General features: G+C 35.7%; 1 protein-coding gene across 1 annotated transcript in view; it reads right to left on the reverse strand.

Moving 5' to 3' along the window:
* The window catches only part of PIK3CA (phosphatidylinositol-4,5-bisphosphate 3-kinase catalytic subunit alpha), an 84,518-nt gene that overhangs the window by 29,860 nt on the left and 36,920 nt on the right, over positions 1-17,738 (reverse strand). Inside the window, exons 2-4 of the mRNA XM_069472909.1 lie at positions 3,310-3,737; positions 2,203-2,412; positions 535-785 (exon numbers count right to left, since the gene is read on the reverse strand). Coding sequence (XP_069329010.1) covers positions 535-785; positions 2,203-2,412; positions 3,310-3,661 — 813 coding nt within the window. The 5' untranslated portion in view covers positions 3,662-3,737. The remainder of the gene's footprint in view (positions 1-534; positions 786-2,202; positions 2,413-3,309; positions 3,738-17,738) is intronic.

The following is a 17,738-nucleotide window of genomic DNA, read 5'->3' on the forward strand; positions in this document are numbered from 1 at the left end:
TGGGCTCAAGCAATCCTCCTGCTTCAGCCCTCTGGAGTAGCTGGAAAACAGGCATGCACTACCAAGCCTGGCTAATTTTTGTATTTTTTGTAGAGATGGGGTCTGACTATGTTGCTCGGCTAGTCTTGAACTCCTGGCCTCAAGCGACCCTACCGTCTTGGCCTCTCAAAGTACTAGGATTACACGCGTGAACCACCATGCCCAGCTTCTTGTAGGTAGTTATTTAATGAATAGAAAAAGAGAGTAGGGAAGTACTAATAGTACATCTCAACAGTAGATCATGAATTTTTTTAAATGTCCACTTTAATTCCATCCCAGTACCATTGCTTAGAGGTAAAAATCATAAAATATCACAATTAGTGTAACTGTCAACATTTTCAGCCTCTCAAATTAAATAAACACAGTACAGAAAATAAACTTAAAAGTGCTATTTAATATTAATTTTCAAAAAGTATGTCCTAAAAATACAGATACTAGTCTTCAGTGTGATTACTTTTTAAATGTAAAATTAATATTCTTGAAACTTTTACTCACCTTGTACTGACTCAGAGGATATTTTTCTAGGAAGTATTCATCACATCCACAGACTTTTAAAATATATTTGCCCTGATATTCTAAAACACAGAGTTTTAGTTGTTCAGAGGATAGCAACATACTTCGAGTTTTTTTCCTGATTGCTTCAGCAATTACTTGTTCTGGCACACAGTCATGGTTGATTTTCAGAGTATACTTCTGCTTGTCATTATTTGGAGAAACTATTACCCAAATCACCACTATTATTTGCCCTATAACAGGAAAACATTATGAGATGCAATCACGGTATCTATTTCATTCTTTAAGAGATAAATTTCAAAAAGTATACACTATCATTATTTTAACCATGATCAGAAATGATTTACAATCAGCCTAATTGTAAATATGAGGTAGAAATAGTAAATTTTCATATCTGATGGGGCTGCCAGACCATGCCTAAATCTCATGTTTTATGACAAGCATGCAGAACTGTGACTAGTGGGTCACAAGTACCCGAGACCAAGCTAATTTCCATTCTAAACTGCATGACATACTTCAAGGGTGCAGCCCCTGTGGAGAGTGACTCATGATGGTATCAAAGGTTCAACAGTGTCTAAGGCAGAAGTGTTTTGGTAACTATGGGAAGTAAAGAAAAAATGAATGGAGGCTTAACGATGCTGAACTTGAAATGACAGAACAGATGGAGGAGGAAAGGTAGGAAAATGAGGAGGGAGAGGAAATATATTTTCTAGTTTTCTCCTTTTAAGATCAATTAAGCCAGAGGAACAAAAAAAAAAAAAAAAAGAGAAAACGGAAAGATTACAACTATGTTAGAGTGGTCTGGGTGCTCACAATACAATTCTTTCAACTTTTCTGTATGTTGGAAAATTTTCATAAAAAATTTTGGGGAAAAGTGAAGACCATTTCACCTAAAAAGTATGCTGGAGCAGAAAAGAATTCTGAATAAAGATTTTATGTTGCACTAGTTCGAAAAATATGGGTGAAATAGTAATATGAATGTCTTAATTCTTTCTACTGACAGAATTTTATATGTAATAGTGTATGAGAGTCAATCTATTATCTCAAATAGAAATCTTCACCTTATTATCTTGAAAGGTATAGATATTTATCTGATATAATATTTATATCAAAACAATATTAATGTATTTTCATGTGTACTTAACTCTAGAAATTGATATAGCAATGTCAAAATTCTATATATATTATCACTCATGATAAATTACTGCATTTAACATTTAGGAAAATTATTTTTTCTATTTTTTCTGCATATATTGATATATATGATATGACAACAAAGATGTGTAAAGTTTCCACAAAATTTCATAAAATGTTTCTGTTTATACTTGTTTTTATTTATAAAAAGGTAATCAGCTCTAATTCTGTTAGTATCCTAAAAAATAGTGAATTTAAAGTTCTTCAGTTTTATTGAGGTAGACAATTTATGAAGAAATCAGCACCATATGCACACAATTCATCAATTCATTGAATAAATAAATATTTATCGTATACAAGTTGTATACTTGGCACTCAACTGTATCTTGTCAGTGTAAGTAGTCCCTGCCTTTAAGAAGCTTATTATCTAGCTGGAAAAAAAAGACAATACAAAAATGTAGGAACAGGTAGAAGATTTCACTATAGTAATGATTATAGTAGATTGATTTGTCTTACCTTTATCTAATTTATTATATATGTGCTTTGGCAGTTCTGGTGAAGATTCTACATTTGGGGGATAGACATACATTGCTCTACTATGAGGTGAATTGAGATCCCTAAGATCCACAGCTTCTTTACAAACATTCAGAATATTTCTTCGGAAGTCTTGTACTTCTGGATCTTTAACCATATCAAATTCACACACTGGCATGCCAATAGCAAAACCTTTAAAAAATTATATAAAAAATATAACATTCTATTAAACACACAATATGAACATGTTTCTTACAAACAGGAAACAGGGAACTCTGTAGATGTGGAAGATCACAATGGAATAAAAAAGTTACTCTGGGTTAAAAAAATTTTCAATGAATATATATATATATATTAAGAGCTGATGCGGTCCCAAATATTTTTAATATATAAAAGATAATCAGCAGTTTAGAGCAAAGGCAGCAAACATCCATATCAATTATTTTTAAAAGAATAATAAGGCCGGGCACGGTGGCTCATGCCTGTAATCCTGGCACTCTGGGAGGCTGAGGCGGGAGGATCGCTCAAGGCCAGGAGTTCGAGACCAGCCTGAGCAAAAGCGAGACCCCATCTCTACTAAAAACAGAAAGAAATTACATGGACAACTAAAAATATATATATAGAAAAGAATTAGCCGGGCATGGTGGCGCCTGTAGTCTCAGCTACTCAGGAGGCTGAGGCAGAAGGATCGCTTGAGCCCAGGAGTTTGAGGTTGCTGTGAGCTAGGCTGACGCCACGGCACTCTAGCCCAGGCAACAGGGTGAGACTCTGTCTCAAAAAAATAAAAAATAAAGGAATTATAAAACAAAACTGGAATATAACAAATGTATCTCGCAAATGACATATCACAAATGGTATTTTTTAAAGAAAATCTTGTATTATAATATCAAGGAGTTAAAAATAGTTCCATAGCTTAGAAGTCAGAAATACTTCAGATTATTCTGATTTATATTTAGAAAGGTATTAAGATTACAAAGGTACTGGTTCAGACAGAAATATTTTAGTAATAAGACGATAGTTAAGCTTCATAGTTATATTTGCATTTTAGAACAGGATGACAATGCCATTTAGCTGAAAGTTATATCATACCAATTTCTCGATTGAGGATCTTTTCTTCACGGTTGCCTACTGGTTCAATTACTTTCAAAAAGGGTTGAAAAAGCCGAAGGTCACAAAGTCGTCTTGTTTCATCAAAAAATTCTTCCCTTTCTGCTTCTTGGGTAACACTTACGAAAATGTAAGAAGATTCATCTTGAAGAAGTTGATGTAGAGGGTATTTTCTTGCTTCTTTAAATAGTTCATGCTTTATAGTTATTAATGTAGCCTCACGGAGGCATTCTAAAGTCACTATCATTCCATTTGGTAGTAAACATTCTACTAGGATTCTTGGGGGCATCAAGTGGATGCCCCACAGTTCACCTGATGATGGTCGTGGAGGCATTGTTTTGATCCTTTACAAGTTTTACACATAAAACTACTTTAAGGAATTATACGTATGTCTGTCCCAAAGCAGAAACCTACACCAAAGAAAGGAAACATCTGTTAAAAGAGAAACAACTATAGAATATGCTTACGGCATTGCTAAATGTAAAAAATCATTTTTTTGTACTTTGAATTAAGATAATAATTATTCATCTTAAATATTTTAATTGAGACTATTGTTCTAAGGCTGCAAAGAATTGATTTCAGCAGATTACAAAGACCACTTGTATTTAATTAAATTTAATAAAAGTCATTTTAAAAACATTATATTTGAATGGATTTTCTAAGTCAGTTTTTATCAAGACAGAGCTGAGGCTATGGGAAGAATGAAAAGTTGTAATTCAAACCAAAATTCCTATCACATATCATCTTTATCATTCTCTTCTATCTTATGAAGCAAAAGAATTTGGGCCAGAATCTTTTAGATCATGAGTCTGTTGTTCTTATTTGAAAGATAAATAAAGCTTAGAGAAGTCAAATCCTTTTGCTTTTATACCCCTACCCCCAACCTACAATAATGAGAAATTACATGGCTTAGCTGTTCTCTCTTAAATCAATTTTTGAAATTCTGGGGTATTGATTCTTGTCTAAGTGGTATCTTAGACCATTCTGTTCTTAACATATGATTCAGCTATATATTCACAATAATATAAAGTGTCATCAATGCATTTTCCTTGAAGTATCATGATGAATTTGCAATGATCCATCCACTTTCTCAAATAACCCAGTCCTTACACTTCTCAAATAACCCAGTCCTTGAAATGATCTACACACAAATAGGATCCACGACTCTGTCAGTACAATGTCCCAAACACTTGTGTTAAGAACGTGTAATATTTTAAGAACTATTAAGTGCCATTATGATTTGAAGGTCCTTAAATTTTTAGACTGCAACAATCTTGGTTGTTCTTTTATAAGATAATATCGAAACCCATGAAACACAAGTTTATTCCTTATTGTTTGTGTTTATATTTTCTTTTATTTGGTAAGCTAAACTATAACAGCATAACAAAAGGTAAAGCGAGAGATACCAAGAGATAACAAATAAAAAAGAAAGTTAAGCTATAGAAATGAATCAAATAGGGCCAGAAAACCTACTATATATGATTAGTCTGTCAGGTTGGGGTGGGAAGGTGTCCCACAGAAGGTAACTTATAAACTGAATTCTTTAAAGATAAGTAGGAATTGAACAAACAAAAAGAGAAGGAGGTGAGAAGCATGATGCATCTAATCCAGAAACCTGGCATCCCTGACTCCTCTCTCTTTTTATCTCACACCTATCAACATCTAACCCATCAACAAATTTCATTAGTTCTGTCCTTATTCTGTCTCTTTTCCTTCACTGCCCTCTCAGTATCTCGGGTCAGGCCACCACTAATTCTTGTACAGACCACTTCAAAGAACTAAATGGTCTCTGCATCTATGTTTGCCCCCTATAATCCATCTTCCACCTCACAGTCAGTGTGACCTAAAGAGAATAATAAGGCCCAATTTGACCAGACATTTCTGTTGTACCAATTCTCAGCTGCAAACAAATGACTATGGTATGCTTCAGAGTTATAACATATGAAAAGAGGTGAGAAGTAGGAATAACAGAAATTTACAGCCTTCCTCCCACCTCTGGAAATATAGAAATTAACTGGAAGACAATGAAGAACATAAGAAAATTATTTTTTGATAGTTGAAAATATTTTTCTTCAAATTTATAAAAGAGAGCCACTGAAATTATAGAATTTAAAATATAATTATCCTATTTCATATACTTCAGAAAAATTCACTGGCTAATAAAAAGACCAGATGGGTCAATCTGTGTACACAGTTATAGAAGTGATTTAAGCTAAGCTTTTTAAAATACATAAAAAATCTGAAGAATGCAAGGGAAAACACCAAATGACTACCTTTAAATGATGATCTGCCTGCATAAAAAAGTTGAAATGAAAACAAAACCAAAACCACAAGCCACACCAAAACAGCAGCTGTGTTTATGATTTTCTTTGTTGAATGGAGCTGTTATGGAACCACTGGGGCAACTATTTTATATAATAAATAACAACCTACAGAGTCTCATATGTTCCCTAAATATTATCAAGAAAGAAGTCTACTATAGTAGACAGATCACTGATTTTATTTCTTATTCTACTGTAGTATAGTTATGGGTAATTTTTTAACTATTAAATACTTAAGAAACACTCTTCTCATTAAAAGAACAAATGTGATCATATTCATAAAACACTACGAGATCCTGGACGGCAATGGTTGACATTATGGTAGTACTATATAGAAGACAGAGGTTGAAACTTTGTCTGATGGTTAATTGCTTTCCTCACACCAGGCCTTATTCTGCACAAACCATTACTCCAGAGCTCACAGAAAGAGGTGTAAAAGAGGCAAATAGTGCTAACATTTACTATGTACCATGCACTTAGGTGGTCAATAACTCTTTGAGGGTACGTATTACCATTTTACATATGAGGATACTGAGGTCAGAGAAGTGAAGTGACTTGTCATCAGTAAATGGGATTTTGAATTCAGGTCTAGATGATTTCTTTTCTTTTCTTTTCTTTTTTTTTTTTTTTGAGACAGAGTCTTGCTATGTTACCAGGCTAGAGTGCCGTGATGTCAGCTAACTCACAGCAATCTCAAACTCCTGAGTTTAAGTGAGTCTCCTGCCTCAGCCTCTGGAGTAGCTAGGACTACAGGCACGCACCACCACACCCGGCTAATTTTTTTCTATTTTTAGTAAAGATAGGGTCTCCCTCTTGCTCAGGCTGGTCTTGAACTCCTGACCTCAAGCAATCCTCCTGCCTTGGCCAGATGGGGATAGGAAAAAGGGGTTTTGTTTCTTTCACTGAGGAGGCAAGTACATAAGGAGTTCATAAAACAGTGCCAGTTTCAAGTGCTAATGCTTGAAGGCAGCATGGATAATGCAAGGCTCTCACACAAGCCTGGCATACTGAGGGGCTCAGACGCTGGTGCTTTCTCAGCTGCTTCTAGTTCCCCAGATTTCCCAGATTCCTATTTAAATGGTATAGCTATCTACAGCTTAGGTGTGAGGAATCCCTTGCTAGTTCTTCTGCCCACTCCCTCCGCCTCCCCTTTTCAAGAAGTACCTGCTTGATGTCAAGCTCTAGGCTAAGTGTGGTATGAAAACAAAGGTAAGTAAGATGTTTCCTTTCTGTTGTGGAGGGACTCAGTTTACTGGGGAAACAACTTTAACAATGTGATAATTGTTACAAGACAGAAATTGGAAAACCCTGAGGAGGTTAAAGGAAGGCTTTAGAGAGGTAAAGTTTCAATAGAATATTATAGATTAGTAGGAATTTCAAAGAGATGGGTGGCTTGGATGTGGGAGAGCTGATGAGGAGGTTGCTCTAGATTGCCACAAGAGTGCGTGTACAAAGCACAGACCATAAAGAATGCAGCCTGTTCCCTGCAATATGAGCTGTTTTTATTACTTGAGTCTAAAGTGCACGGGAACAGGTGGGGTATGTGACATGGAAGGAAGGGATGAAAGGTAGGCAGGGGCCAGATAATAAAACCACGTTAAAGAGTTTGAATTTTGTGTTGCACACTATCAGTAAAAAGGAGTCCCTGAAGGATTTGAGCTAAAAAATAACAACATTTTTCATGATTTTTTAAATTCTCTCACATTTCTTTCTTTTTTAAAAAATTGCTTTTCAAATACAGGACATAATCAAATGAAAATTAAAATGTAAAGACTACATGTTCTCAATTCTCAGAATTTAGAAAAAAATCTCTAACATTAAGAAATCAGAGTATATAACATTGTAAATAAAAGGGCTTTTAGACTGTAGAAAAAACTAAATGTTGATGAAGAAGATGGAATTATCAAATTTAAATGCATGTTCTTCTATTTACAAAGAAAAATAACTTATTTGAAAAGCAATAGTGGAGGATAAATCACTATAAAATTAATTTCTGAAATACTAATCTCTGCAATTTGGAGGTGTTAGGTCACAGAGTTTTGAGTTCAGAATGCTAGGACTAACTATTTATATACATATAAAACAACAAATCATGACTAACCAGAACTCTTAGGAAATAGAGTTTTGCTTATCCTAATTTTCCATATATCTAAATGATACATTATTTCAATTAGGGCAGTCCTGTTTTCTTAGAAAAGTATATGTAAAATTCACAATTCACTCTTTTTTGGTGAGTTACAGTCCTCATTATATAAACCAATTACTCTGCTATACTAAAACATGCAAAGCTCTTTAGGATTATAGAGAAATTTGGCAGGGGATAGGGATAGGGGATATGTTTCCGGCCCTAAAACCAACAACCCTATATTGTTGAATGCTCCCCAGTCCCTTGTTTTCTAGCAGTCAAAGGTCACTTGCCAGCTGAGGCAAGCCTGCCTGATTATAGGAGCACCTCCTTCCGTTATTCATCTTTAGTTAGCATCAACTCGACCACCATTTTACAATAGTCTATAAACTAAGGCCAAAAGACCAAATGGTCATATGAGAGGCTCTGCTGTACAATCTTAAGAGCACAAAGTATGTGACAGATACTTTGATAATCACAGATTTTTGTTTTCTTCTTTATTCTGGAGTTAAAATTACTGTTAAAATTATCGTGCTTAGGCAGAAGTACGGAAAATCTTTTGGTTCTTAGAAGGCCCGAACCTGCGTTCATTTCTTGATAAGAACTAGGTCTGCATTAGTAGTCCATTTGGGGTAGATGGTGCTGCTCAGCAGGAGTAAAGACACCTTTAAGGACAAAATAGGTAGGACAAATGAGGAGTAGAAAATAGACTCAGATTCTCCATTGTCACTTGACTTTTTTATACTGGAAAGTTTATAATTCATTAGGCAATTCAATATTTTGAACATTTGATGTGCACTTTCAGTCCAAGAAGACAATGAAATCTTGATAACTTATTTTTTAATCCATAAATTGAAAGTCTTTCTCCATTTTTATCAGAATTCGATTTCTAGATTTCCTCATTCAAGGCGAGGGTGGTCAAAATATGGCCCATATGCCAAATCCAGTTTACCACCTGCTTTTGTAAATAAAGTTTTACTGGAACACAGTTAATAAACTGTGTTTACATATCATCAATGATCCTGTCACACTAGAATAGCAAAATTGAACAGATGCTATAGAGACCATAAGGCCTGTAAAACCTACAATATTATCATCTGGACTTTTGCAGAAAAAAAGTTCACTGACCCCTGATATCAGAATCACCTGATATCAGCTGGACAATGTTCTAAATGTACACTGGCTAAGAAGTTATCCCCAACTTGCCTCTGCAACCACAATCCTACAGTGTCAACCTAAATTCTTTGGGGCGGGAGACGGGAAAAAAAAACATTAATGTTAAGCCAGAGAAGTTAAAAATCTTAAAATAGGAAAGTATCTCAGAAGTCATTTAACACTATCTGATATGGAACTTTTGTGAAGTACTTCTGAAGTTATCCCTAAACATTGTTACTCCTAAATTATCTTCTTTATTCCCCCAGTTTTGCTTTCTCTATCTCATCACATACTTGAAAGCTATTAGAATTTCCCCTAGGTCTTTTTACCCCCAATGCTTTAACCATAATTCAAGCAATATAATTTACCATCATCATCTTTGCCATCATAAGACATACTCTTTTGCTAACATTCATCTCAAAATACGGCAAAGGAAATCTAGTATAATATTCCGGAGTCAATATTACCAAGGCAGAGTACAGAAAACTATTACTTGACTGTGGCTTATGGGTCTCCATAAACATAGCCTAAGACTGCAAAGACATTTTCTGACTTGATTACTTTAAAATATACAAAAAGTATATTTCATATATTTTAAATTCAGGTTTCAATTTCAGAAGTGTATTATGTTTAAAACAATTATGTTTTAAAAACATCAACATTATATCTGCACCAGAAATCCATTAAAAATAAGAAAGCCAGTTTGAAGCATAACTCTCCAAATTTAGGGGCTATATCTATTACTGACTCAACTGGTAGCCTAATCAACTCAAACAGCCACAATTTGCTAAAATAAGCAGCCTGTAGTTTCTAGATATCTATGTTCCACAAATATAGAAGCTGCTTAAATATTTGAGTGATCAGTGGTTTTACAAATACTTGTTTCTGATTTTTAAGTGACACATTTACAAAGGTGTATATTTAGATACATGTTGACATTTTCCACTCACATTCTCAGATCAAAAGGAAAACATTAATATTTAGTTTTGTGCCTCAGTTATATCTCTTTATTTGCTTATGTTTGGGCTCAGAAAATGATACTCCAAAGTATGGTGCTCTGACATGGTGAGTACTTTGAACTTAAAGAAGCAGTTTCAGAACCAAGGTCTCTCTGACCTTCCCCTTAAACCCCTGTCTCTCCATGCTTTTTCTCTACCAAAGTGAAGAAAGGGCTTTCTCTGAAGTTTCCCTTATCTGACTAAAGGAAGTTCTTCCAGAAGGAATGTGATTGTGAACCCCCTCCCTGGAATCTACATTAACCAGAAAAGATTAACTACTATCACAGGAGAGGACACTCACATCCAAGCAGACTTTTCACCTATCCTTCTGAGAGCTGCTACCTGAGAAACTTTATCTGCATAGTAAGACAATCTTTGTTCACTGTACAGTTCCTCCCCTAACCCTCCCATAGTTTGTCACCACCACCCTCCAGGAGCCTTTAAGCCCCTATTTCTTTCTGTAGTTCAAACTGCTATTTAAGCTTCAACCATCTGGCCCCTCTTTGAGTCTTATACTTTGTGGGACCCCTATGCATATGCATATAATAAATTTACATGCCTTTTCCCCTGTTAATCTGTCTACTATAAAGTTCATTACACAGACTCAAATTTTGAAGCTCCAGAGGGGAGAGAGAAGGTTCTCTCACCCCCTACACTCATTAACTAGAAAATAAAAATAAGCTTTCCTGATTTTTAAATTACCAAATGAATCTTCAGTCTGATTTAGAACAGGAGAACAAAAACTTCCCTCTACATTTGCTACAGAAACAACACGATTAACATCTGGATTAATAATTCAATCATCTTATTTACTGTACTTGAAGTTACTTTAAATAATTCTAGAGTCAATTACTCCCTTTCTTATTATCACTGCTTCTTACATGTATTTCTATTACCGTACCTTAACACACTCTTATTAAAATGATCTATATCCATGTTTGACTTTCTACTAGACTGTGAACTTTTCCAGGATAGAGTCTTTTTTGGGGGGTTGGGAGGGGTCACTATAATCCTAGAGTATAGAAGAATAAGTAGAAAAACTAAATTGTGGAAATTATCCCAGGGAAAATGGAACAAGGGCGGGAACAAAGAGAGGAAGCAACAGGAATAGAAAGAAAGAAATGGATAAAATACCTTGGTAAAGGAAAATCAAAAGCTCTCAAAGACCAACTGGATTCAAGGGATGGCATGCTTTTAAACAAATCTCACTGCACTGGAGAAACCTGGGAAGAAGTGTCCTTCAGTACAATTTTTTGAGCCCTAGTTAGGGCCTCTAAAATTCTCTTCCTCTAAGAGTCACTAAGCTGTTGCTGGAGTGAGTCCAGAGGGACAGCTGTAATATACACTAGCTTTGGAAGGATGCATATTATCCATTTCTTTCAAAGTGTTGTCCTTCACTGACCTTTTCAAACTGACCATGAGAAAATAGGTTTAACTCATGCTTTTAGCTAGAAAGAAAGACCTTTGGAACTTGAGGGTGAAAAATAAAGTTCTCATGACCAGTATGTAGAAAATTCAAATTCCTTTAGTGAGGGCTGCAATTAATTTTCACTATTAAATTCATATTTACAGTGCTATGAAAGGTGTTATGAAAATACTTTTCAGGGAACGACACCAATCGGATATCAGACTGAGGTGGGGGGTGGGGGAGGGGATGGGGGTATGCCTATACAATGAGTGCATTGCGCACCGTTTGGGGAGTGGTAACACTTGAAGGTGCTGACTCGGGAAAGGGGGGGTGGGGAAAAAAATATGAAACTATTGTTTTTAAAAAAAAAAAAAAAAGAATCTCAAAAAAAAAAAAGAAAAGAAAATACTTTTCAGCGATTTAATGTATTATATAAGAGCTCCTTACTATGAGGTTAATGGATGAGCTTAGTGAGGATCTGTGCTAATGGATTAAAAAAAAATGACAAATAATTAAGGCCTAGGTGAGCAATATTACAGCAATGTAGACTTTTGATTATCAGTAAATGTGAACAAGGTGGGTTAAAAGAATCCAGTTTGAACAGCAAAATCAAATGTGGTAAAGAACCATTAATGAACTGAAGTATGGGTTAATAAATATTTGATTTTAGATTAGATAAATCATGAATTTTAAAAAGATATATAAAGAAACCATACCAAATCCTGAAATGTGTAGTTACTGATCTTCTCAATTTGAACTTTAAAAATTCAAATTGTAGTGTGTAATAGGAGAAATTAAAATTTCTTAAAATTTAAGCCTCAAAAGGAGACTAAACATTAATAAAGGTGAAGGTTAGGGAGATAGGATTATGAGGAAAGACAAATGTAGTTAAACAATGTGGAAAATATATTAAAAGATATTCATGATATTATATAATTTGACACAAATGATTCCACAGATAAAGAATTTTCTAGTAAATATTTTTCTCATCTTCCTGAGGGAGTCAAGGCAGATTATCATAGTTTCATATAAAATGAGCAGCAGGCAGTCAGAAGACAATTGTAAATCAGGCAATTCTAAAAACCCTATTTACATTTTTAGATCAAGATGACAGTATTTGGTAAATTATGATTTCAAAATACAGAACTGAAAGAATGACTAATACTTATAATGAAAAAAATTAACATTTTGTCTTTTTTTCTGGTAGTGGAATACTTGGTCTTTAATTCTTTGATTACTCTTTATTAACCAGCCCACCTTGTGACCAATGGCATGTACTGATAAGACAGGTGGACAGGATTGGGGTGCCTCTTTCTGGCCAAAGAAAAGGACAAAAGCTAACTATACCACAAAGAGAGTCTTAGTGACTTGAGCTTTAACATCTTTAACACCTGTAGCAAATGAATAACCAAGAAGCCTGAAAACATTTTGGAAATCTCTGGATTTTTTCAGCCATGGTATTATTTAGTATGTATGTATGTATGTATGTATTTATATATATATTTATTTCCTGTCCTGAAATAATGCAAGCATTTAGTATTTAATAGCAAAGAGAACAATGCATGTTAACTCAGTTTAGTCCCAAGGAGAAATGGTCCAATGTGAGTGTTTTGCTTTATTTCAGATCAGTGCTCCATCATCCTCAGTTCCATTGACCCTAGAGAAAACTCTGCAATTCTTAAGATTTCCTCAAAAGGGGTAGGTTTATTTGAAGGGAGTTTCCTTACTTGCAAAAGGTAAGTAAATATAGTTACTAACTCATAGTGATGTTATAAAAATTAAATGAGATAATGTATGTAAAGTCCTTAGCATAGTGCTTGAAACATGGAAATTCAATAAAGCTTTCTTCTCTCTTATCTATTGGATCAATGTTATCTAGATCCACGTGTCCAGAAAGGGGCCAGAACTTTATAGTTTCAGGCTTACTGTAAAGAGATAGCAGATATTATAGATCTCCCACATTTAGTAAGACATTATTTAGTTCACTGAAGCAATACTTAAGGAAAATTTGGCATAAGTTAGGAGGCAATTTTTTAATTAGAAAAAAGGTATTTTACTTATATAAATAATCATAAGGTAGTATCTTTTATATAAAGAGAGAAACAATTTAAGTTTGGCAGCTGTATCTCCATTTAAGGCCCAACTGTATACTTAAGGCAGTGAAAATAGGTCTATGCACATGATTGCCTCAATGAAAATTTAACCAATGGGATCAATGAAAAGATGAACCCAGCAAAGAAGTGTAGTCTAATATAAAGGAAATGCAAAATACAAAGGGGCTCTTGAAATGTTACTCTAATTTCCTGCTAAGCAAAAATTTTAGCCCCTGTGGAACACAAACAGAAAAGGTCCTAAAGGTTTAACCTTTCACAATAAGCTTATAAATAATTCTATGCTTCATGGGGAACCAGAGAACACCCCATATAGCAAAAGCAATCTTAAGCAAAAAGAACATATTAGGAGGCATCAGTTTATCAGACTTCAAGCTATACTACAAGGCTATAGTAACCAAAACAGCATGGTACTGCCACAAAAACAAAGACATAGACTAATGGAACAGTACTGAGAACCCAGATATAAAACCATCCTCACATAGCCATCTGATCTTTGACAAAGCAGACAAAAACATACACTGGGGAAAAGAATCTTTATTTAATAAATGGTGCTGGGAAAAATGTGACAGCCCCATGTAGAAGACTGAAACAGGACCTGCACCACTCACCTCTCACAAAAATTAACACACAATGGATAACAGACTTAAACCTAAGGCATGAAATCATAAGAATTCTAGAAGAAAATGTTGGAAAAACTCTTTCCATTGGCCTAGGCAAAGAATTTATGAAGAAGACCCCAAAGGCAATCACAGCAACAACAAAAATAAATAAATGGGACCTGATCAAATTAAAAAGCTTCTACACAGCCAAAGAGACTACCATCAGAGCAAATAGACAACCTACAGAAAGGGAGAAAATATTTGCATGCTACACATCTAGCTACACATCATGCTACACATGCTACGCAGCTATAGAGGGCTGATAACTAGAATCTATACAGAAATCAGGAAAATCAGCAAAAAAAAAAAAAAATCAAATAACTCCATTAAAAAGTAGGCAAAGGACAGGAACAGAAACTTTTCAAAAGAAAACTAATGGCCAACATATGAAAAAATGCTCAACATCTCTAATCATCAGGGAAATGCAAATCAAAACCACAATGAGATATCACTTAACTCTAGTGAGAATGGCTTTTACAAAAAAGTCCCAAAACAACAAATGATGGCATGGATGCAAAGAGATGGGAACACTTATACACTGCTGGTGGGATTGCAAACTAGTACAATCTCTCTGGAAAGCAATATGGAGATACCTCAAAGAACTCAAAGTAGAACTACCATTTGATCCAGCAATCCCACTACTGGGCATCTACCCAAAGGAAAAACAGTCATTCTATAATAAAGACGTCTGCACTCGAATATTTATAGCTGTACAATTCACAATTGCAAAGATGTGGAAACAACCCAAGTGCCTATAAATACATGAGTGCATTAATAAAATGTGGTATATGTATACCATGGAGTACTACTCAGCCACAAAGAACAATGGTGAACTAACACCTCTTGTATTATCCTGGATGGAGCCGGAGCCCATTCTCCTACGTGAAGTATCCCAAGAATGGAAAAACAAGCACCACACGTATTCACCATCAAATTGGTACTAATTGATCAACACTTATGTGCGCATATGGAAGTTACATTCATCAGGTGTCAAGCAGTTGGGGGGGATGGGTATATATGCTCCTAATGGGTGTGGTATGCACTGTCTGAGGGATGGGCACGCTTGTACTAATAGCTTCGACCTGGGTGGTGCAAAGGCAATATATGTAATCTAAATGTTTGTATTCCCATAATATTCTGGGGAAAAAAACCCTATACTGATGATAACCAAACATGGAGCTCATGGTACTTTGTAATTTCCCTTTATAAACAAGACTTGTATCCCACATACTTCAGGAAGAACCCTCTATTACTTGGAACTTCAAGGATGATGCCAGCCATGCACTGTTCCATTCTTGATTGATGAATTCATTTCTTTAAAAAAGTATAACAAGGGCTCTATTTTTCAACTGAAAGTCAGTATGAAAACCAACTCTCTCTCCTTTTTATTTCAAAAGCCTGGAGCTTCACCAAAAGTAACTTTACTCTTTCATGCTACAATGAAGCTAACAGCATTCTGAACTTGGCTGACTTATAAAATAGTTGTTTCCTGGCTGCTAGTGACCTAAAGAAAAAGAAGAAACCAAAGAGCACATCATCCAGGGCCCAGCTAGATGAGTTCATTAAGAGTTTAAGAATATCTATATTAACATCTTAAATTAAGAACATCTATGTGATATTTTGATATATATCTGGTCTCTATCCCTTCTGCCATACAACTCCTAAAAACCTGGGACTCTCCAAGGTGCTAAGTGTTTTTCTGTATGCTAATGAGTTCACTGGTGGCAACAGCCCCTAGGCTGCTTCAGGATAGGGGCTGGTCACCAAAAAGACCGGGGCAAGATTAAAGGATTGGGACTTTCAGCCCCAACTCTCCACCCCAACCTCCTAGGAGGAGAGAGGAGCTGAAGGTTAAGTTGATTACCAATCGCCAATGATTTAATCAATTGTGCCACTTAATGAAACTTCCATAAAAATCCAAAAAGGACTGGGTTCAAGGAGATTCTGGATAGCTGAACACGTGGAGTTTCCTGGATGGTGGAGTGCCCAGAGAGGGCATGGAAGTTCTGCACCCCTTCCCACATGCCTTGCCTTATATATCTCTTCATCATATCCTTTGTAATATCCTTCAATAATAAACTGGTAAACATGTTTCCTTTAGTTTTATGAGCCACTCTAGCAAATTAATCAAACCCAAGGAGGGAGTCATGGAATACCCAATTTATAGCCAGTCAGATTACAGGTAAAACAACCTGGGGCTGGGGATTGGCATGGGAAACAGGGGCGGGGGAGGGGGCAGTATTGTGGGACTGAGCCCTCAACCTGTTGGATCTGACAGTATCTCCAGGTAGATAGTATTGGAAGTGAACTGAATCAGAGGACATGCAGCCGGTGTCCACTGAAGAATCTGCTGTGGAATTGATTGGTTGTTGTGGGGAGAAATCCCCACACACAGCTTGGTGACCTGGGATCACAGAAGTCTTCAGTATTGATTGTTGTGGTATGAGAGCAGAGGAAAAACAGTTTGTTTTTTCTACAGAATCCAGAAAAAGGTAACACTAGCAACCTGTACTCTAGTTCACTTGACATTCTTTTAAAGACCTATAATAAACTAAAGGCAAGCTGTTTCTGTAATGGCTACCTTATTTCCTTATGTCATGGGATGAGGACATAACTTGGTCACGACAGGGACTTATATTCAAGTACCATTCCTTCTGGTGGTACTCCTCTAGTATCTAGATGCATTAAAACTTGCCTGCATCCCAGTGATGAACCTTATTGTCTTGATGATGAAGAAAAGATGAGTCTTTCTTAAAAACCTTATATAGTACTGCCATCATAAAGCAAAACTTGGGTCAGTTACAGGTTTCTCAGTAGAACCAATTCCTTTATTTTCTTACACATAACAGTTTGTATTCATAGAGGAAAAAAAAAAACCCAAACCACAATGCCAAAATAGAAGGTTTTCAGTCTAGTCTGGTCTAATAAAGATAAAGCTAGAAACTTTGGGGATACTAGCAGACAATACATTTACCTAATTGTACCCAGATATATTTTACAGAAAGTCTCTTTGCTTTGGAGTATTATTTTCATTTTTGATCAACTCAACATTCCAAATTTAACAAATTTATCTGTACTATTTGTCAGAAGGCCAAATTGATCTGGGGGGGAAGAGAACCAGGGACCAATCATAAAGCTGCATCATGGTCTACTGTCCCTAACAGCGTTCCCTATTTCCTGAGGTCAAGTGTCACAACACTGTAGCTATGATGTCTGTGCCTATGATTACATACGCCCAGGCACAAATAACGAGCAAAGCAGACATTCATATATCATTGTCCTATTTGGCTGTTGCAAGGACAATATTTTCAAAATTGAATGACAAGGTCTAGACTGGGCTGCTGTGATCATGGTCCTGACTCTGCCAATACTGACAGACTAAGGAGGAGGTGTAAATGGACTCCACCAATTTGCTTTGCAGCAGGAAAACAGCCTGCTGGTAAGTGAATCAAATAGAAAGATTAGTTTAAAATACAGAGTACTTCTTGAATGTGTGTATTAATTCTGCACAGGGAGGGACCACGCCAGTCTTCTGTTGTCATTCCAATTTCAGTACTATGTGCTGTGGAAATAGGCACTAACCAAGGAGCTTTTACCAAAAATGCCAGGAGGACCTTGCTTTTAATTGCAT

Source organism: Eulemur rufifrons, chromosome 7, assembly GCF_041146395.1.
Source record: "Eulemur rufifrons isolate Redbay chromosome 7, OSU_ERuf_1, whole genome shotgun sequence".
Classification (NCBI taxonomy): domain Eukaryota; kingdom Metazoa; phylum Chordata; class Mammalia; order Primates; family Lemuridae; genus Eulemur; species Eulemur rufifrons.